Source organism: Cygnus atratus, chromosome 1 (genome assembly GCF_013377495.2).
Source record: "Cygnus atratus isolate AKBS03 ecotype Queensland, Australia chromosome 1, CAtr_DNAZoo_HiC_assembly, whole genome shotgun sequence".
NCBI classification, from domain to species: domain Eukaryota; kingdom Metazoa; phylum Chordata; class Aves; order Anseriformes; family Anatidae; genus Cygnus; species Cygnus atratus.
The window spans coordinates 199,798,666-199,822,460 of record NC_066362.1 but is presented as its reverse complement, the minus strand read 5'-3'; the positions used below and the strand labels follow the sequence as shown (position 1 = coordinate 199,822,460).

The 23,795-nt window shown below is 38.5% G+C and overlaps 2 protein-coding genes across 2 annotated transcripts in view; one reads left to right on the top strand and one right to left on the bottom strand.

Annotated features, from left to right (window-relative positions):
- Nucleotides 1–23,795, bottom strand: part of CTSC (cathepsin C) — a 770,970-nt gene that overhangs the window by 416,801 nt on the left and 330,374 nt on the right. The window lies entirely within an intron of this gene.
- Nucleotides 1–23,795, top strand: part of TYR (tyrosinase) — a 59,056-nt gene that overhangs the window by 17,511 nt on the left and 17,750 nt on the right. Inside the window, exons 2-3 of the mRNA XM_035542570.1 lie at nucleotides 764–980; nucleotides 10,814–10,961. Coding sequence (XP_035398463.1) covers nucleotides 764–980; nucleotides 10,814–10,961 — 365 coding nt within the window. The remainder of the gene's footprint in view (nucleotides 1–763; nucleotides 981–10,813; nucleotides 10,962–23,795) is intronic.

The following is a 23,795-nucleotide window of genomic DNA, read 5'->3' as shown; positions in this document are numbered from 1 at the left end:
CCCAGAACATTTATACAAACAATGCTAGATTCTGACAGTATTTAATACTCCTATCCCTCTTTCTGCCTCAGGTCCTTTTCCAATACTCATGACTATGGTACCTCAGATTCCGATATATGTACATCTCCACAATATTCCTGTGAGGAACGCAGTATTTTCCTGTTCTGAACATAAAGTGTCATCAAAACATAGTGAAATTAAGTGATTTGCCCATTTATTCTGACAAAGCACAGACAGATATTTTCAGAACAGAAGATAACTTTTTTTCATATTCCAAATCAACAGTTCTCTCCTTCCCACATGGGGAGACAAATCTGCAATTATGGCTTTGTTCAGTAGTCTGCTGAAGCCAAAAACCTCCATTAGCAACTGCAGTAGCAGATTTAACTCCATTTGAGTCCCGCTGCATTGGTTGGTAACACTGAATTTATCTTCAATGAGCTTTCAAGTGCATAAATAAGAACCGATGCCTTAGTCCATATGGACAGCTTCAGACACCCACAAATGTATTATTTCAAAATGTGCACCATTATTAGAGGTGTCTTCTATGAAGTATACAAGCTCATATTAAAATCATTCATTAAAATAATTAAAATTAATGTATATTATTGCAAGAAACATTATATTGTAAATTTCCTTAACTCCTTTCTAAATAATAATAATAATAATAATAATAATAATAAACAAAGTACCTCTTTCCTGCTTGATTTTTTTTTTCTGTTTTTACAACTGCAACTCTGCTAACAGAAAGTGTTTTATACAGGTAATCTGTACTCAGTCTGAAGAGTACAACAGTCAACAGTCTTTATGCAATGCTACTAGTGAAGGACCTATACTGCGAAATCCTGGGAACAATGACAAATCAAGGACTCCAAGGCTCCCATCTTCAGCTGAAGTTGAATTTTGTCTGTCACTGACTCAATATGAATCTGGATCCATGGATAAAATGGCCAATTACAGCTTCCGGAACACTTTGGAAGGTAACATATTTTATTCTGTTTTGCTATTTCTAACAGTAACTTGAATTTCTCTAGGATTAGAACCTTTAAACTTTGGACAGTTTTAGCTGGTTCCATGAAGCAAAACTAAAGGAAAAGCTTCCTCCTGTAATAGCAACATAGAAAGAACCATGTTAAAGTTGATAAGAAAATAGAAACTGCAGGCTAGATCAGACTCTAAATCCATCTATGAGATATTGTCTCTGCAATAGTCAGTACCAGGCATAGAAATGTAATGCTGCATAAAAAAGAGATCCTCTAATAACTTACTTACACATGATCATAACCACGTCCATTTGGGTTACAGGACTGTCTTGGGGTCAACATTATACCTAAAACGTCACCTTTAATATCTCTTCCTAAAGTGTTTAGTTATTCGTCTTAGTTATCAAACTCTCCATCTCGTTATGAATGTTCCTAATTTGCTAAGAAACATGGATTCTTTTGTAAATGGAATAGTTATTCTTAATCATCTATCAACCCAATCTCATTTGGATATTGGTAAATTGCTAATAAACAAGGATAGCACGTTATAGCTATCAATAAACATTGCTTCCCTGCTGCATTATATAACTACAGAATCAAATAGGACGTATTTACATCGATATCCCAGAGATTTTTGCTTGCAAGGAAACACGCAAGTGTCAAAACAATACAATATAGGTTGGTGTGAGCATAAGAAAACAAAGGTTTTAATATGTTCAGTGTTGCTCTTAATGTAGTGTGGAATGTTATAAAGCTGTCTTGGGGGTGGGGGGTGGGGGTGGAGGCGGGGGGGAAGGGCAGTTAATGCAATTATTCCATAAAAACAGTCAAAAATGTGGAATTTGTGTGCTGGAGTCAAAAGAGAATAGAGACATTGACTCCAGCTCTGGATATAGTTTTGCTTTCTACCCTCGAAAACAGAAACAAGTGAAGTATGGAAAAAAAAAAGGTGACATAACTGAGTAGAATTTTTCTGCATTTTTCTCCATGAAGTATATAAACAAATACAAAGAGTAGAATAGGAAGAGTAGAGAAAAAGGAATTGAAGTAAACAAGTCATGAAATAATGACATGCTGTCAGTATTGTAGACAAAAGCATAGCCATAGTCTATGGAAGTTAAGCAGAGCTATGGATGTGTTTACTGAGTGGGCATAATCAAAATGGACCCCTCACTTTCAAAGGCTATATTTCAGTATCATGATTGCTCATTAAATAAGGATAATTCAGTACTTGCTTAAAAAGAGGAAAACCTGTGTTTGGTCAAAGCTGAGCCTAAACTGACAGCTAAACAAAGCCATAGATCAAGTACAGGCCTTTGAAGCAAAAATATACAAATAACATTTCCATATTAAATCAACAGTAGCTATTTGAAAAAAAAAAAAAAAAAAGTCAATAACATTTGACAGAATTGTGCAATGACCAGGAATGTACCTACAGCTTCCAGAGAGCCGGGAAGTAATTATTTTAGTTCTAAAATCAGAATCAGTATTCTGTCTGAATAATTTATGCTGTCATCTGTCAGTCATACCATGGAGAGGGTCATGCTTTAATCTGAATTGTGGCAATGTTACTGCATCTGAAAGGAGATCTTGTAGATCAAATTTTCCTCCAAGTAAGTTCCGTTCTGTGTAACAACCCTTCAGGAGCTGAAGAGTGTTCAACTTTCTCCTTAGTGAGATGGTGAAGATCCATCTCACCGCCACAATCATTCAGATGCACTAGGTAGGTACCATTAGGTTCTGGTGGATTTCATGTGATTTAGACAATTCTTCCAATAGACTGGAGACAAAACTACATGTTATTGAGGAAGGGTACAAGTCAAATATGATCCAGAAGCTTAAGTAGTTACAGAAGCAGTGTATATTATCTTGGGCATAGTGTTGCATGGCTTCTGGATGCATCCATTTAGTCCAGAGCAGGGGCAGAGCAAATTCATTCCTGTCACATTGGTCCATCCCTACGTGCCTTCCCTAGCATGCACCACAACCCTTTCAGAGCATCTGTCTGATCCATCACATGTGATTCAAGGAGGGAAGAAAAGAGATGGAACTCCTTTTCTCTGGCAGTGAAGGCCATTTGCAAGTCCTAGAATCCATGTGAAGGGAGGCTAGGAGGCTGCAGAGAAGCTCAGTGAGGAATGACTGAGGCAATGAATGTCCCCTCCTTAGAAATTCTGTAGACATGAAACCAAAAACCAAAACAATCCAATACTACAGTGCTCTCTCTTCTAGGGGAAATCCTGTTAGGTGACCATGTTGGCTTGTAGTCCAACTGCCAATGCACTTACTAGATGCCTTATTGTTGTTTAACTTTAATAGCCCAGCCTAAGGAGATCTACAGTGCTCAAGAGCTGTTGTGAAAGAAAATAAAGGTCAACAGAGTGCAGAAGCACTGCAGCAGCACGTAACTACGTGAGAATAACTCCTCCTTTTTCCTTTTAGCCTTGTGGTATCTTTTAAACTCAAGGAGCTAGTCCTAAGACCTGATCACTTTGTTTGTTTCATGAAAGGCATTTTTTTTTTAACCCATTCTTCTAAAAATTGTTACTGAAAACTCCAAAAGAATAAGACATTCCCTTCCAGTACAACTACCATTTCCCTCTTTGGTGCTTCCATGAGGAAAGCTGTTTCAGAGCATTGATTTTAGTTTACTGTAAGGTTTTGGTTTTGCTTTCTTTTTTTTTCTTTTTTCTTTTTTCTTTTTTCTTTTTTTTATATAAGACAATGATTCCTGTCAAAATCTTGAATCACTCCTTTTCTTCCATATATATATAATTTTGAATGACTCCCTTGTTATAAGTGCAATGTACGAAAGGTAAGACACTAAATGTGTATTAAATGGCCTCATGGTATGAAAGCTCTTCTTACCTCAATATTTCACAAGGTTTCTCAGCCATAAAGTGTCTTTATTTTCATTAACACAAATATGTCTCAATATATTGTCGGGGTTGGACCCCTCTGTTTGTTCTCGATTCATTAAGCATTTTCTTATGCTAATGAGATACATATTGACTTTAATAGTGAACAAATGCAGAAAAAAATAATGGCTATGGACAGAATTAGGGTGAGGACTATAACTTGTCCAAATTGACCCACTTTGACAGCACCTTCAGGTTTTTGTTTGTTTGTTTGTTTGTTTTCCCAGGTACATTCCTCATTTGTTTTACAATCATTAAAATAGAAAAGTAGCAGTAATTACAAAACGGAATTTCAGAACACTGGGCAGATTTTGTCCATCAAATTAAGTTACTGCCTTCCTGTGTGCAGAAGTTGTATAGGATGTATACTACAAGTCTTCTGAATATTTTAAGAGACTTTTCTATTCCAATATGCAGCTAACTCCTCTATGGTATCGCAGGCTGAAATTCCCCTGTACAACTAGAACTTTAAAGAACGTGCTTTTGATTTTCACTCTTGGTGTACAAGAGTACACAATAAGCACTCTTATAGCATAAGAGTGCATAATAATGGCACTCTGTTTAAAGAGGTCCTGTAAGTTTTTTGAAAAAGATAGGAAATAAAGCATCTCAGAAAATATCAGCACAGAAGATTCCAGAGGACAGTAACCATGATGTTACATTTTTTTCCATAAGAATATTTCATTAGAGCTAGTGATTGCTGGAGTGAAACTTTGCCCACAACATTCCATGATAAGGGACTTTTTTGGTGATGAGCCTGTCAAAGTGCAAGCCAGACCCATCTCAGTAGGTGTTTATCTGTGTTACTACAGAGATGGAGCTTATTCCATCAGACACAGTATCATTCTCAGATTTTTTTTTTTCCTTTGAGGATATTTTATTTTTGACCTGATGTATTTCAACACTTAAGTTTATACTGCAGGTCCATAAACATTTCAGTCTATTCATCTAAAGAGAGACTGAACTTCAATACCACGTCAAGAATATATGCTTAAGGTTGAAAAGGATGGTGGGGAGTTCTTAAACTAGCTTTACTGCCAAAACCAAAAACAAACAGATAACAACAACAACAACAACAATAAAACACAAAACCCACCACCACCATCAAAAATAAGCAGACATATTTTGTTTGCTCCTTTCCTATGAGTGGTCTGTTTAGTTTGTTGTTTGTTGTTGTTGTGTACATTTGCCAAGTTTAAATTGCCATTTTTCTTGCATTGTGCCAGTGCCCACTTCTGTGATGACATTTCTGACAAACCTCCTAATAGTCTGTAGTTCCTAACATTTACCTCCTTTTCTAAGTGAAAATCTTTTCAATCCTTCTTTACTTGTTTACACAAGTTTGTGCCAATACACCTAAGGTCAAATTCTAATCTTTTTTAGATCTGAAATAAATCCAAGGTAACTCCACTGACTTTAGTGGAGTTACACAAGACTTACAAAAGATGACCAGAACCGGGCCAGTGACTCTAATGGAGTGGTTCTTGATTTACATCAATGTGAGATTTGCTACTCAGTTTTAGTTCTGTAATGGAAAAAGCTGTGATCACTTGGAAGAACTAAGTACATGGTAAGGCCAGAGTACTCCAGTCCTACGCATGTTGTTGTGCACTTCTGGGCAAAACTTTATGATCTTCTATGCCTGTTCCATGTAAACTGGAACAAAGACAAACACCTTTTTACCCATCTAAGAGGTAGGTATCAGCATCCTTATGAGCAGGTGCCAACAAGACATGATAGATCCTTGTTTGACTAAGAGAAAATGCTGCTATATGGACACAAATAATGTCATTTAAGAGTAACTACATCTATGTACAGCTAAGGTCAATATTGTTCATTAAAGCATCACCCCACTGAACATGAGCACACAGGCTGTCCTCTTAATCTGGGACAGGACAGTTTCTTCTTTGACTGAAAACCAGCAGGTTAAAGGCAGGTTGCACATTGCTCCTTGAAGAGTAGTATTTTAAGTAAGATTTGCTTAACTGAGAAACACTTTTGACTGTATCAGACACTTCACAGATGCAAGAAAAAAGTACAGAAAATCAGTCCACCTTATAAGCAACAGGTAAGATCAGAAATGGCTTAGCTGACTGCACATGAAATAGCTGGGTTTCTTCTTTGTGCAGTTCAGTTTTGGTGTGACATATTAATACTACCTCCTACAAATTAAAGATGACTGAAAAACTTAGATTTTTTTTTTTTTATGAGCCAGCTCCACATTTGAGATTAATTTATTTATGGCAATTTCAAATAAAAATCAGTGCCTTCTAAGTTTCATTTTTTAAATTCTAAAACTGTATATCACTTCCATTATTCATGAGTTAACTCATGACACATGGTATCAAGTCAAGCCATGTCATAGCATTCCATTGCCTGTCACAATTATGTATCGTTACTGCTATTCTGACATGAAATAATGGAATAAAACATCAAACACTTCAAAAATGTAATTGCATTTTAATAGGATATTTTACTTTTTTTTTCTGAAATGAGATGTTTTCATGTGGAAAACTTTTCTCTGCATTTTCACTCTGATCCATATAGCTAATGAAAAATGGCATCTCAAAATGTAGTCTTCCGATAGAAAACTTCTAATTAAAAAAATTTTAGCCTACAGCCAACATCCCTCACCCAGCTCAAATTCTCAATCTCGGTGTAAATTTATGCTGCACATTGAAAAATGGCTGGCAAGTCACAGAGGGTCATTACCAGAGAACCAGAAAGTCTGTTCAGCCCAGACCACAATGAAGCTCTACAAGAATCATTTTAAGTAAAAAACTAGATGGTGACATGGTCTAAATTAAATAACCACAAACTTTCATTTACTACAACACCTTAGGCCAAATTGCTGTTCCTGTAGCTACCTTACTCTGGAAAGATTACAGTAATAATGTTGCTTGAGAAAATATATAAGATTTAACCCTGAAAATTTTCCTTTGACATTGCCAGTGGTTGAAAAACGCCAGCTTCATAAGCCAGAACATCACTAGCTTCAAAGACAAGTAAGGATACGGCCTTAAAATTTTTATATCTGTATCTTCCTTTCTGTTTTAAAGTAGGTGTATCTGTCTGACCTGAACTTCTCTAAAATGTAGAATTTAGAGAATTCTACATTTATTTACGAAAATATCATCCCCAGGGAGAGTGGGGCTAAGTATACCTGTCAGTTGGACTTGGACACACAACAAAGCAACATGCAAAGCAGAATTTGGCATTTAAAGTATCTGTTGCCACAACCACAGACCTAGAAAGTCATACAAAACTAAATTTTATTGTATAAGAAAATCAGTTTTGCATTTAGAAAAAAAAAAGTTTTGCAGTTAATAACAACAACAAAAAGGCTAAACTGCTATAAATCACTCAGTGATAGGATTGTTGGAATGGTTTCTCCATTCCTGCAGCACTGAAGGCTGCTAACACTCTTCAAATTCTGCATACCCTCTGCTAAACATATAGCTCTTCAGCCACTGGCACTGAGCACTTAAGGAAAACACTATTTGCTTAAGGAAAACACTATTTGCTCCCAATACATAAAGCTTTGCCCTTGACTGGTTGTGCATGGACTTCTACTGCCTCTGTTATTAGACAGTAAAATCTGTAGTTACTATAATTAAATACTCTATTAAAGGACATATATCTGACCCAACTGCACATTTAATGAGAACCACCTATATATCATCTTAAAAATGTTAGGCAGCCTTAATTGTGAGTGACATAGTTAGCTCCTCCTATAATAAACTTTGGGCTAACTTCCCATTTGATTTAATTTGGCCTGGCTCCAGTGAACCTACTTCAACCTCACTGAATCACTGTCAATGACTTACAAGGCTATGAGCAGCAGCAGAAAGTGGTTGAGGCACTGAGCCTGCCAGAGTTCAAGAGCATTTGGACAACACTCTCAGACATATGGTCTGATTTTTTCGGTAATCCTTTGGGGACCCAGGAGTTGGACTCAATGATCCTTGTGTGTCCCTTCCAACTGGGGATATTCTATGATTCAATGATTCTATGATTCTTAAAAAATGTGATTCTTTTCTCATTTAAAAACAAGCACTGGTAAAACTTCAAGTTACTTCAGTGATGTATCCCCTAACAGCTATTCCTAATACACCATAAGTAAATGAGAGTTTAAAAGGTTGTCTGAATGTTACAGCTTCCTATACTGGCCAGATGATTTAATAGCTCACCACCACTGGGGGCAGTCCTAATTCTCTATGCAATCTCCTCCATCCTCCAGTCAGTCACTTTTTTGGTACCAGCTCCAGTATTCATCATATTTTTATATAAGATACTGCATCTCAGTAGCCTAGAAAATGAATAAAAACAACCCTCAAGGTAGTTTTCTGCCAGGTTAGGGAGTTCACGGAAGACCTGACAAGAGCTGCAGTTAATGCATAGGAGGGGCTGTGAAGGTACAGAATGGGGTGAGGCAGGCATATGCTCCATTTCAGCTCACTGCTGCTTGTAGATCTGTAGCCTTACATTTGCAATAAAGGTGATTTTTCTACAGCTACTTCAGCAAAGTGTCCTGTACTTTAAAGAAAATTCTTATGTTTTCACATATGATTTTTAATTGGCTCTACCCCACTTCATAGTGTTATCCTGAACAGCTGATTGTCCTGAAGTCTTTTAGAAAGTCTGAGAGAAAAGACTAAGACCCAGACAAATAAAATAAAGTGATATCACACTATGTTTTTATTCATGATAGCTCTATATGGAGTTTTTTATATGGAGTTTTCATAATAAGATATCAGATATTAAAACTTCTCATGTGCATGGTTAGCCACGATGTCACCTTTGAGACTGACTGAATGCACCCCAATTAACTGGGAGGTAGGCTTATCAAAGCTGTCTGACTTACAAAGCTTACGATCATTGCAACAAATTGCAGAAGTGCAGAAGTTCCATGGAAGTTGTCCAGAACCAGAATGTTCTGTATATTTTTTTTTCTAAATTACTAAATAAAATGTTTGTAGTGCAATAAGAAATTTTAAGAAGTATCCACATGTGGTATAAGACATCTAGCCTTTTACTTAGACTCTGCATAAAGTTTATTTTACCTTTAATATATCATAATGTAGCTGCATATAAGTAGGAGAGTGTTTCAGAACGATATACAGATAGATCTTTTTCAGTTAACATTCACAGAGATTCACTTGTAAGAGGTATTGCTGCATCAGATGATCCCAGTGATCACCTGCTGTGGCCATCACTAAGAAAGGTCAAAATTGTTGCCATCAGTTCCTATGAATTCTGCTCAGATTGTCAATGTACATTATTCTTCACAGCACGCTTGGTAATATTTTATCCTGCTGTTTCCCCTGGGTGACTACTAGGTAATATAACATTCACCATCAGACAACTTTCTGTGGGCAAGAGTTTCCCTTTGAGAAATTCTGCCCATTGTTGTTTATGTCACCATGCAGTATCTTCAATAATCCTGTTACACATCTGATGTACTTAACACCTGCAGTTGTCTGTATGCATTGACATGATTCTCTCTCTCCAAAACCCAGATTAACCCCACCTTGAAGTCTTACAAATTTCATCATAAGCCAGGTCTACCCCCACCAGCTCTCCTGATTATGTTTTCTTCTCTGAATTCCCTTGAATTTCTCAAAATCCTTGTGATAATATTGCAATCAAAAAAGATGGATAGTTGTTATTGCATATTAGTTCCTAGGTACTATAGCTATGATTTGATCCTTAGTATGATTAGTAAAGGTTTTACACCAGAAGATTTTCCTCAAAGAGGTTAATAGACAAGGCAAAACCTGATGAGGGAATTCAGAGGTACAAAGAGACGAAAACATCTCACACAGCAGATCAGTCTCAGTGGGGTCTGAAACCCAGGTTTCCAAGTTCATAGAATATGACTCTTCTGATAAAGCATCTCTGACCATGTATCAATTAATACTTTGTGTGACACAAGAGCAGCAAATCCAAAGAGCAAAACAAAACTGAGTACCTGACTTCCATGTTATATATGAGGGTTTTGGTGAAAAAGGTTTTTTTTCAAACTAACTCCAGTGCTGTGAACTGAACACCTACGGACGTTAGATTTCCTCCAAAAGGAATCTAGTACTAAGTCAAAAATTGCCCTGTGATGTGAGTCATTGCAGGAAACAGAAGGACTGTTGGGAGATTCACTTCAAAAGAATACTGCTGCTCCTCATTCAAATGCTAGTTCTTGGTCCAAATAAGTAAATAAAGCATGTGTTTAAACTGTGTGAGGCATTTTCTAAGGAGGAGAGCTAAGAGTCTGGGGGCTGGTCTGTGTGACTCTCTCAAAGCCCATATTCTAAGTGGACTCCAAAATAACTGCAGTCCACAAACTTTTCATCCTGCAAGTCTGAATGGGGAAGATTATCAATTGATTATTTACCAAATGCTTTTGTAGAGGTAATAGCTTATATTGTGTTGGCACCTATCGATGAAAGAATGTATTCTATAGAGAAAAATTATATTAAATGACTGCATATATGATGAGATACAGTAGCCTGTTGTAACTTAGAAATGTATAAGTATAGAGATAAAAAATAATATTAAAAAATTAATAAAGTTACTCAACATGAATAAATGTATATACGTAAATGTCTGCAGGGATTAGGTTTCCTTTTAACAGTCAGACACAATGGACAAAGAAATTTAAAAATATAAGGCAATTAAGCTAGTACATTTGCTGACATGCTGCATTAGCTACATGGCAGGAGTTTTAATTTAGCTTATTCTAATTTCATCTTTGCTACGCCTTTGAAATATATTAACACTCCTTTACGTGTTTTCTGAAGCTCGTCTAAAAAGCTGAAAGTAAATGTAGTGAAATTAGCTACTTTGATCTTCAGTCTTACTGCAGAAAGAATTATACACATTGCCATATCAGCATATGATTTCCTCTTGAATATACAGGCTTTGCTGATCCACACACTGCAATATCAAACATATCTCAAAGCGGTTTGCATAATGCACTTCACATCTACATGAATGGCTCCATGTCCCAAGTACAAGGCTCTGCAAATGATCCTATCTTCATACTACACCATGCTTTTGTTGACAGGTGAGTTTAAGTCTTCTTGGTAAACCTAATTAATTTTGTGTTTTTACAGTGTAGTTTTTCACATATATTTCAAAACTGCAAATATTTTACATGCAATTACATGCACAGCATTCTCAGACATGTAGAACTGAGCTCTTCTATTACTTGAGAGTGTCTTCCCTAATATGTCTTTATGCTCACTGGATTAAATATCACTTGAAAAGTTGACAAATGCATTCGGCTTTAATAACCAAGATAAAAATAGTCCTTCAGTGATGTTACAGTGATTAATATATATGGATGTGTATGTCAAGAAGTTTGGACCAAAAGCGCATGACTCATTTTAACACGACTATAATCAGTTGGAGTAATTCCTTTACATTCTAAATGTCAGTGCTGTTTTAATTTCTATTCCATAAGGAAAATCCGAGTGTGCTACCCATAAATAAAAAAAATAAAAAATAAAAATAAAAAATCCATATTTCACTGTGACAAACAAAATTGTGACTGTCTCTTGCTGAAAGAGAAGACTACAGCTGTGCAGATGGAGAGGAAAGCAAACAGAAAGATGTCATGTTTATTAATAAGAAAGGATAGGGAAGCACAATTCTGCAAGAGGAGAGTGAAATTTCTATCCTAGGGAGGGTATTCCAAGATTTAATGGTCATCTTAAAAATTTCTGTATGTCATTATAAATTATGTGAATGGCTACAATTTGCTGTGTACTGTACTACACAAAACTGTGAAAGCTAAAGAGTAATAAAAATGGAAGTTGACTAAACAAGACTGTAAGATACATACCAAAAAAAATTAAAAAATTTAAAAATACATTAAAAGACAGATTTTTCTAAGTCAGGTTGCTGCCCAGGTAATTTTGAGCAGTAGTAAAGCAGTAATAAAATAATAAATAAATGAATAATAAAAAGAACATTCTCCTCAGACCTGTTTATGCAACAAAAGTAAGCCATGTTTACACTAGTCCAAGATCTAGCCATAGAAAAGTTTTTTTTTTTTTTTTTTTTTTTTAATAGCTGTGATCCTTTTCTTCAAAACTTTGAACCATTCTCCCTGAGAAATGTTCTTACATGTGTGGAATATTAGCTTGTTCAACACCCCCCCGCCCTTTTTGACTCTTCCTGTTTTTTATTAAATTACTCTGTCAAATAGCTACACTATAAAGTTGCACGTTACACATTCTGAAGCATTTCATATTTTCTTTCCAATCTTCCTCTACTTTCTCAACATGCACTGACCATGCCTTGGCAACTGCAATGCTTAGAACAAAAGAACTGTGACCCACTACATACTTTTGTGAGTCTTTCATCAGTTTGTGTGCTCAGAAACCTGCTGAGTGAGACCCTGCCTGCACACAGCTAGGCACTTATTCAGATGAAAAACAAAATGGTTTCTTTCTTTGGGTTGCTGAGGCATGTGGCACAGGAGGGATGCAGATTACATCCTCAAGACATCATCTTGCAGTGAAGTTCTGTAGTTTCAGGGAGTTCACACCAGAATTCTTATAAAAAAAAAAACCTTATTGTATTTGACCAAAATCTAGTATATGTGAAAAACAAATTTGAAGTTGGGCTTTTTCTCCTCGGATTACATAATTAATGAGCCTAATGGTTGTGGTTTTCGTACCCAAAAATAGGGCATGAAGTCTAAGCAGGTCACTGAGGCATCAGTGGAATGGTTCCTTCAATGGGTAACCCACCTGTCTTCTGTTCCTTGTACACAGGTTATAATTAGCTTTCTGGAGGTGTCAGCTTTGAAACTTTTCTTTGTGGAAAACTTTTGTTCAGAATACTTTTAAAGTTAAATACTGTTTCTTAACTGTATTTAGCATATCCACCCATTGACTGCTTGACAGGATGGATGCACAAGGGTTTCAGGTGTGGTTACAAATTTCAGGTTTGGCACCTGGAAATTAACATTCCAATGTCTAGGCTATTAAAAATGGATCCATTGAAAATTCAGAGAAAAAAAAGAACACAGAAGGGAACACATTATGCTCTGCAATATCAAAAGACATTGTTTTCCTCAGATATTCACACTTGCATAAGACCTACGCATCTCTTAGCTCCCACTCAGTGCAGGGCTTAAGTAGCACCTTGGTCTTCACGCTGACCCCTCCCACAGAGGAATTTCGGTTATAGTCATTATAAGCCCCTGGAAATACTTTTCATATCTGTAATTGTTATCCATTTTAGAAGGCAAAATTATTTGCAAAAGATAACATCATTAAATCCCACTAGTGTTGAGGAAATAAATCACCGCACAGGCACTGTGGGGGCAATGCAGAAATCTGTGATGCAACCTCATCCGATCTGTGGCAGAAGAAATGTTACCAGTGCTCTGCAGCTGCTGTGTATATGGGTTTCAGTACAAACAGATGTAAAAACTGATGATAATGCTGCCTTTTGTATAAGTGACAGAAATGCATTAGCATGATTAGGGTTACTTAGCAGCCTTATCCATGACAGATTAATCATGCTTTTAGTTATAATTAATAAGTAGGTGACTGATAGGTACGTACAGTACATTTAAAAGAACCCCATTCCTCTCCTACATAGACTTTAAATATGAAGGGCTGCAAAGAAATTCTCTTTTGAGAGGCAGGCAAGAATACAAAGCATAGAGGAAACGGGAGAAACGGTCTACAGAAGAAGAAGCATTATATATAAATTTTTTTTTCATATCAACTTTTCTCATTTGAGGTAAACACTTTTGAGGTGGCTGCTGTCACAGCATAGGGCCAGTGTGTTTTTAACTATATAACATTTAAACTAAATCTTCCAGGGAGAGTATCCCCTCCAGGACTTGGTACAGGCATGGAGGGTTGTGAGACAAGGGTTTACTGACAAAGGATGAAAAAAGACTGGGGACCAGCAACCACAGGTCTGCTGGGTCTTGCAATCAGGGAATGGTTCTGTGTCAAGAAGACAAGAAACAGCCCAGTCCTTCAAGTACCCATGTAGGACCCAGAAGAGGGATTCCTCACTCCACTGGAAGTTCCTTGAGTGAAACTGAGCACGTAGTTTTGCTTTCCCAAGATCACATCTGCTGGAGAAGTGTTTCCTGCCCATTGATTTCAAAAAGAGGTGCCTAAAGACTTCTGAGGAGCTGTTGATCTGAGCTTCAGCTAACCCATCTGCAAAGTGGGTGATATTAAATGCCTACGCAACAGGGACGCTGTCAGAGTAAATGCATTAACAACTGTGAAATGCTCAGTTACGACCATAATAGGAGTGATAGAAGTAAGGCAATAGATCATTGGGACTGATTTTACATAGAAACATATGGTACAGAGGAGGATAAACAAGTGTATATGGAGTCTGCTGACAGGTGTGAGCCAAATGTTAGGAGCTGCTTTCCAAACTGAGCAACAGTAAGCCTCCCATCTGCCACCCCCAGCCTTTCCTGCCCAGGCCTGATGCACAAAATGCAGGATGGATGGAAAGAGCATAGGTGCAGATGAGAAGATCTTTCAGGTGAAAAACAAAGCATTTGCTTACAACTGTTCTTTTTTAGGTCATTCCCCTACAGCAATGCAAAAATATGAAGGTACCCAGGAAACAGTTTTCTTAGCAATGATAGATCAGGTTCCTTGCCCTATTTGCTAGCTAGCAGATTGAGCGATGAAACCCCAGGGCTTGGTAAAAACAGGTGACCACCCCCTGAAAATTATTAATTGTTAATTGAATCAGTTGAAAGAAAGCAAGCATGCAAGCAAGCAAGCAAGACAGAAAGACAGAAAGACAAAGACTGAAAGACAGAAAGACAGAAAGAGAAAGAGAAAAAGAGAGAAAAAGAGAAAAAGAGAGAGAGAGAGAAAGAGAGGAAGAAAATGAAAAAAACTATTCATTCAGCAAAAATTAGAGCTTTTTTAGCTCTGTGAAGCATTTCTCTTAATTGCAAATCTCTCTGCCATTCAGATATGCTCTACAGTCAGCACAAGGGAATAACAAGAGAGGAGACAACCCACTCAAGCTGGAAGAGGCAGCTGCACAAGCAGTGAAAGCAAGGGCCCACAATCACACTTGAGCTCACAAGGGTGTTTTCTGTGCTCTGAAAATGGATTTTTTTTTGTGATGACTCTTTTGGCCCCTACATCCCTATAGTCCCATAGTAACTTTATTTGTTCTCCTAGCACATCTGTCCTTTGAATGTTTCTTCCATCTTTCTTCTCGTTTCTGTACTTCAGTATTTTTCTATTTCTCCTCTCCTTGACTTCCACAACTTACCCCAACAATTCTCCTTGCAAAGAGAAAGCAAAAACAAAAACAAAAAACTAATAATAATAATAAACTAAAATAAGTTGCAATTAAAGATCTCCACACTACTATATACTTGTACAGCTGTTAATTCAATAGGGTCCCAGTTTTCATCTCATTTCTAAGTTCTGCAGAACGGGAGAAGGTGCATCATAAGAATACACGTGACTTTCAAAGGTCCTGACTTTAGTACAAGCACTTCAGAACTGATTTTCTAGAGACACACAATATGGTGTAGACGTTCATTCTCTTGCATCTCTAAAGTTTAGTTTTGTTAGACTCCTCATACAGCTAGACAAAGATTTTCAGTTTTAGTACTGCCACCACTGTGGCACCTTTTTAGCCAGCTTTCACAAGTAACCACACAGCTCAGAATACTTCTGCAGCCATCACTGCATTAATCCAATGCTCTGACCAGATATTTTTCTCTGTTTGTACCTTTCTACCCTTTTGTTGTTCTCTGTCACATCAGATGAACTCTATTTTTAATGCCCTTCACTGCCTGTCCCCAGATCATACCTTACGCATTGCTAAGGAATTTACTCACCCCTCCAATAAGTTTGTGATATCATTCCTTGTCTTACGTCTGTTTGGCATTCAGACAAGTCCCTGCATACTTTTCCTTGTGGGGAATTGTCCACCCTACACTTCCACAAATTTAGTCACTGCTCTTCCTTTTGATGTGAAAATTAAGACATTAATAAGCTGAATCCTTCACAGTTTCACTGGTGAACCATTGTGGCCCCACTGCACCTTTGTCTAGTTCTCCTTCCATCTGTCTGCATCTATCTGTTGTCCCTTGTCCCATGTGTAAGTTATAATTATAATGACGGTCCCTCTGTCATTAAGGGACTGTCTAATTGCTCTCATTTGTGCTGTGTCTGGCATATTCTTAGCCTCAGACTATGATTTTCAGGTATCTAAGCAATAAGGGCAGCAGAAAATAGCAATTGCTTCATTTACAGTTGTAAGAAATGGCAATGACAAGAGAGCTGAGCATCTGTGCGTTGATCTCAGTTCAGTAGTGACTCCATTGCTTGCTACCACACAGGACTTAATATTTGCATCAAGGAGAGAAAACTTTCAAGTGTTTGTTTGCACGTCTGGGTATATGCATGCACATGCACTCTGCCAAAAGCAATCCAAGTTAAGCATAAGGTCACATAGCAAATGGGGACACTTGAACTTTCAGCCACTTATTTGCATACACTCATCACTTTAGAAGGGTGCAAGAAACTCTCCTGCACATCAGCTTCAGAGCCCCATAAAAATGCCACTAACTCTGCCTGATCAAGGCACGTTTCCCTGTGTTGTTCAGCAACACCAGCTGCCGTAGACTCCTGTGCAGGAAGCTAAAACAATCCCCTCTGCTGCAGTGGCAGGATGGATCTGGGAGCATTAGGAAATGCCAGACTCTGGCTTATCCCAGGATCTAACAAAAAAATGTTCCTTATCACACTGAAAATCAGTAAAGTGTTAAATTGGAAAGCATGAATGGAGCAATCTGTTCAAAAGTATATTAGAAACCAAAATCTACAGATTCTGAATTTCATGCCAGGAACATCCTATTGTGGACCCTTTCAGCCCCTGTGTACTCAATATACTCACCTTCATGTCAATTCCTTCTCCCTTCATTCCTCCCCAAAAAAATAGTTAGCATTATGTCAAAAGTGATTTTGTTGGAAAATACTTTAACAAGAGGAAATTTGATTTTCATTCTCAGGAGATGTCAAAATAAAAGCCTCTTATTTTTACTCTGTTTAAGAAACAGAACATTTTCATTTTCTCTTAAATGTCATCTCAGGTTTTGGAAACCAAAAAAAAATGCCATGAGAAAACCCAGGTTGTTCTATTGTTTTGAAATGTTGACGGGAAACAAGAACTTTTTTTAGCTCTTAAAAACTGTTTGCTTCAAGAATTTGGAACATTCAGAGTGAAATCATTCAAAAAGAATCATTAGAAATGCTTGTAAGGCAAAACTAGGTTCCAGACTTAATACATGAAATAAGAGGCATTCCTTATCCTGAATTGTCTCAACACAAGCAAAATGTGAAGTCAAGGAAGCATTAACCCCACTTTGTATATGGAAACTTAGAGACACTGAAAAAAATGACTTAAGCAGAGCTGAGATGGAGATTGCAATAAAATGATATATCAGCTAATAATAAAACAGTGTAAAAATGGAGAAGTCATTGCATAAACGCTAAGCATATGATTAATTTCCTCTCTTGACATGAGCACAGCAAGACTCTTAATTGCTTTCTGAGGTATTTTTGCAAAAAAACAATGGCATAGGCTAAAAGTCATATTTTTCTGGAGCTGAATGAACTATGGCATGGACAAAAAAAAAAAAAAAAAAAAAGACTGTGTGAAAATTGTTAGACAAAGGCAGGTCAAGAGGCTGCCATTAGAAATACACCTCCTCCCACCACAGTCCTTCTGCATCATGTCCATCATGGCAGATCAGGGTCTTACTGTCTGTGCCTAACGCTGTATCCTCCTAAGTGCCCCTGTAAAGGCAGTGGATGAGGTGAAGTCCCTGGCATGAAGGTGAAACATGACTGAAGTCCTTCTACTCAAAGAAAACATGAACATCATAGGTCTACTGCTATTCCCAGGGATAAACTAGTTCAGCTTTTATTGGAGAAGCCCCTGGGATTTGCTCCTGACCTCGAGGTGTTCTGCACCACTTCCAGAACAGAGCTGGGATGATGGTGTGTAGCAGGACAGTCTGTAATGCTCCAAGATATTACTTTACTCCATAAAAGCTCTTGTGTTTTTGTAATATAGCTTTTGACATTTGACAGCTAGGTGAAACCTTGTGGAAGCTGGTGGATGTGACACTTATCTCGTACTTAGGATACATATCCATAATTTTGATGTTGCCTTTTGGAACTAAACAACTGGATTACAAAGTGCCACTGCACAAAGAAAGGAATCGTGTTCACAGGGCTGCAGAGATAGGTGGGGTGAGATGCTGTCACTGGGGGCTGCATGATTTCAGTGGGACAGTATGCATAAGCTGAATGTGTGAAAGATGAATAAAGAAAGGGGAAAAAAGCTTCAGAAGGAAACAAGGGAAGTAGCAGGAAGACAAGGACAGCTGGAGAAGCACTATGTCAGCATTGTGGAGCTCTATCATGATACCCAAAGAAGCCCTAATAAACCATTTTATCTGCAAGTCTGTAGGTGAGGACCTCCGCACAGGAGATTACCTTGGCCCTCCTACCCAGAAAGCTCTCTGGACTTGTGAGGGAGTGAGTGTTAGTACCGGAGCCGATAACCTGTCCACACCTAGGCATGTATAAGAGCCACAGCTGGCAGAAATACTGTTTTTTTCCCTCTATGGAAAGACACCTTCAGCACTGGCTAGGCTGTATTCTTCTTGCTCTACAATGCAGACTTCTTCTGAGCCCCTACTCATAGTCAGTAGAGACCTTAGTCAGGGAATCACTGCCCAGTGACCAGCTCAGCTGTAAATATCCCTGCTGAGGCACCTTTTTGTTCTTGGATCAGGTGGGTCCACTCAAAAAAGACCACTTTTTATCTCTGCCTAATATCTAGCACAGAGGGTTCCTTTAAACTTAAGTTGGGAGATACAGACACTCATAGCACATGGAGTACTTCAGGTATAAGTACTTACTCCTTGTGTACATATGACTGAGGCTGACAAAGTTATCTCCCCACTTTCAAAGCTCTCAGGAGAATTAATTGCATTTTTAGGATGCATCCTGGGTGGCAGTTGCCTATCAGACCTCTCCTACATGCCTTGCATGTATTACATGACCCCTGCTGGGAAGAGAGCCCTGATCAGCATGCACTTTTCAGCTGAGTAACAAAATCCCTTCCTTACCAGCAGCTGCTGTGCTGGAAGCCACCACTTCACAGAAGCCAGCTGTGTTTAACCAGGTGGGATGTCAGAGAAAGAAAAGTGTTTCCCAGCAGAACATCTCATTCAAGTGTGGGCCAGGAGGGACTTTGGTCTCAAGTTTTATTGGCACACACAGGCTCCTACAACAGGTATGAGATGCAGAGCAGATCAGTACTGAAAGAGTGGGAAACTCAAGCAAAGAATATTTTAGAAATTGTAACAGGGAAGGAGTTGTCTTAATTCTGCTTTCCCTCAGGGGCATCTATAAATCTGCAGGAGGACACACGCTGCCTCTGTTACCACAAGCCAAGTAGCTGCCCTGGGCTGGTGCTGAGCTAGAGCAGTTAAACCTTGCCTCCTAACCTCTCAGGGCTGGTACCATGTTAACCAGCTACTCAGCTTGTTTGATGGAGCTGACTCACTCAAAGTGGGCTCAGTATGTGGGTAGCGTGAGTTCACATCTACTGCAAAATACCATATAAATACCATGGAAATCAGAGTGTAAGTGGGAAGGTTGGGGTGTTGCTGAGAAACACAGCTCCCCAGTATCTCTCCTTTGATATTCCTGTGTCTAGGCTGACAGGCAAATTGTACACCAAGATACTGAACCTGTTCTCTAGCTTCTATTTCAATAAGGAAGTTGGGCAGTTCCTGCTACTGCAATTGCAAAACACCCAAACAGACACAGAAACAGCCTTAGAGGGTCACACCACAGGCTCTTCTAACCTGTATCATGGCACCTGTTGTGGCCAGAAGCAAAAGGGAAAGAGTACAGGTTTAGGGCAACCATCCTCCAGAACACCCCCCTGCATTGCCCATTGAACAGATGAGGGCTGAGACTATATAGTGCACTTGAGGCTGCACCTACGTCTTGAGTAACCCACGCTCAGGTCCTCTAGCAATCCACAGGTAGATCATAAATAATCAGAGGCATAAAAAAAGTAGGAACAAGGAACAGGCTCTGGAGATAAATGCTCTTGGTATCGATTAAACATATATAAAACCTATAGTGCTGCTGATCTGCCTTGCTTTGGGGAATGGTGAGACAAAGGTTAAACAGACACCTTCTGGATTGTATGTGAAATACAGTAGCTGGCAATCTCACCTGCTATGTCATTATTCAGGCTAGATGTTTCTAATGACCCATTCTGGTCTTAAAAATCAATAGTATAGGAGGTTCAGTTCAAATAGTCCCATTTAAAGTACGTTTCATATCACTCCTGCTGCAAGATTTGGCTCAGCCAACGCAGTTAAAGAATGGATCACTTTGTACATTACACATTATGCAAGCTATTAGTAGTTTTTAAAAAGAAAGGTTACTTCACCCTGAAACTTGGCGAGAGCCACATGGTTAGTCTTCACCCATTCTCTTAACGCTGGAGGAGGAGAAAGCTCTCTCTGTGACACAGTGATCAAGACAAGCTCTGATGCAGACAGCTAGCATAGCACTGAATTTCCTTCCTGCAGCACTTCTGCAATAATAGCTGCCGTAATTGTTCAAATTGTAAAAAATCACAGGAAAACATGGTACTTTTCTCACCCACATGTACCTACCTTCTATTCATCAAAAGAAATTATCACTTTGCTGCTGTAGATGTGACATATATTACATGCCCTTGTGAACCTCAATAATGACAATCTTTCAGTCTCCAAAGAAATGAATTACAGAGCACAGGAGTGGGTTACAGTCAGTCCAGCTACTGCCACAGCAGTCCATTTTAATCTGCTTGTTTGCTTTCTCTTCGGGAGAAACTATTTATTAAACTTTGGAGCAGCTGGCATTTGTACTGTCTCTTACTTCAAGTGATGTTTTTCTGTTTAGCTGCAAACAGTGGCAATGATGAACTTTCTCAAGCTAACACAGGAAACATATTACAACAAAAGTTACCTTTTTTTTTTTCTTTTTTTTTTCCTTCCATTCAATGCATGATTACATTTCTATTTCCTTTTTTACAATGGACAGAGGATACACCGTCATCTCTTATATCTCCTGGTTTTTACAGTGTTGAGCAACACTGGATACCTAAATGTGAATGAGAAACATATACTTCTAGCCAAAAATTACTCTGGTTCAACAGCAAGAGGTGAAACAACACAGCTACTTTAAGGAACAAAATCTTATCTCCTGCAACTAGTTAGAGTCATTGCTGACTTCTGTTGGTATAAACAGACTGGCTTGACTAAAAAAAAAGATAACAGTTTAGATCACATATCTGACTGAATCTCAGCCCAGCTAAGCCCTAACCTAAACTCACTGTATTTTCTAGCATAAGTGCAAAATAAGCTTCTGCAGGAGATAACTTGCTCTGTCAATAACTGAGTTATGATGAGGCACTACCTAGTCCACACTAGACGATACTCACATTCACTTTCCACTGCACAAATTCCTACATGATTTCCAACACTCATCTCCTGCCTTTAGTGTCATGAGCGATGTGTCACACTCATCTTATCTATTATCTCCTTCTCCAGTTGGAATAAATTTCTTTATGTTGTAACCCATCAGCAACCCATCAAACATAAGCTGGGCTCAGCACTTGTTGGTTCAGCCTACCTAATTTTCCAAGAAGGGAGAAAACAAGAATCTTTCAGTGAGATTTGTTGAGTGAGAAAGTGGGTTGCAGGGATACAGGCAGGTTAGGCTTTGTAGTATGGCAGCTGTGCTCTGGGCTTATATGCAACGGGGTTGAAGCCCTGAGCAGCTCTCCTCTTAGAGAGGAGCAGCACTTATTTCTACACATGCAGCAGCAATCTCTGCTCAGGACTCTTTTGTCTAAATCCTCTTCAGGTCTCAGGTGCCTGAGCAGCTTTTTCTTACAATAGACTTTGGAGGATCTGAGCAGCCTTTACTTTGGAGGATTTGCTGCTTTTTGTATTCCAGAAGAGAAACACTTGGAGCACTACTTGATTATTGGAGCAATGACTGGAAGCTGTGCAGCCGTTTGCACCCAACTGAACGCAATAAGCAGCAGTGAGAGATCCAACTGTGTGTTCTCCAAATGGCTATGGATATTTAATTTTTTTTGACATAAAGAGAAACAATTTCAGCTGGAAAGACTGAAAACCCTTTGTCTTCCCCTAATCCTCTATAGGTGTGGAGGGCCTTTTTAAAAATAGGGGAAAACTGCTCTAAATCACAGTAGAGAGAATATTAAAATATCTCATATCCCCAGCAATTGTAGTAGCCTTGAATATTTCCAAAAAGTGGGTGTTGTGGTTTAGCCCGGCTGGCAGCCAAACACCACACAGCCGTTCGCTCACCCTCCCCCCTCCCTCTCCGGGATGGGGGAGAGAAACGGGAAAGTGAAGCCTGTGAGTTGAGATAAAGACAGTTTATTAAGACAGGAAAAATAATAACAATAATAATAATAATAATAATAATAATAATAGTATTAATAGTAATAATGTGTACGAAATAAGTGATGCACAATGCAATTGCTCACCACCCGTTGACCGATGCCCAGCCTATCCCCGAGCAGCCGCCCCCCCACCCCGGCTAGCCACCCCTATATATTGTTCAGCATGACGTCAGATGGTATGGAATACCCCTTTGGCCAGTTTGGGTCAGCTGTCCTGGGTCTGTCCCCTCCCAGCTCCTGCTGCACCCCCAGCCTGCTCGCTAGCAGGACAGAGCGAGAAGCTGAAAAGTCCTTGGCTTGGTGTAAGCATTGCTCTACAACAATTAAAACATCAGCATGTTATCAGCGCTCTTCTCATCCTAATCCAAAACATAACACCCTGCCAGCTACTAGGAGGAAAATTAACTCTGTCGTACCTGAAACCAGGACAGTGGGACATGGGCAAAGTGGCATTGGTTGTCTTGTAGATGGGGTTGGTCATGTTTACTCTCTCCTTCTTTATTGTTTCCCCTGTCTGACATTCTCCATGCACCAAGATTGTGCAATGCCATAAATTAAAACAAAGGAGGTGGAAAGAAGCACAGGTGCTTGTGGTGGGATGGTGGAGCAGAGCAACACCAGGAACCTCAAGCACCACTTGTCTTCCCAGCCCTGATGGTACTGTAAAACAGGTGGGAAGGTTTCAGCATGGTGCAGATTATCATGGCTCATCCAGAGAATGCTCTTTTTGGAGGCAGCCTGCAGTTGATGTTACTTTGGCTGGATAAGCAAAGGTCTTCGTGTCAACTGTACATTGGTCCTCAGCTTTAGAGGTGGTCTGGTCTACTGTGGTCCACAAAAAAAAAATAAAAAAAAAATATTCTTTGGTTCAGAAGGCAGAGTAAAGGAAAACAACGAAGCAGGCCAGACCTTCACTGAAAATGAATATTCAAACTTCAGAGATATATAATTGATTTACATGACAGCATAAGCTCCAAGATAAAATGTAGAAGCACATCATTACATGAGGGAACATCTCCACTGGTCTAAAACATCTTTTTTCTGTTTTTCTGTTTTGTGCAAGTCTGTGTTTAAAGCATGAGGGATTGTCAAATCTGATAGACCACTAGAGGTAAGTCTACCACAGCTCCATGTTCTCAGGTCCAAACAGTGCTGAGTCTGAATATATTTATATATAATATATATAACATATATATAAAATATAATATATATATTATATAATATATATATGTTATATATATTATATAATATATATAATATAATATATATGATATATAATATAATATATAATATTATATCTATATATAATATGTATATATAATATATATATAATATATAGTGCTGAGTCTGA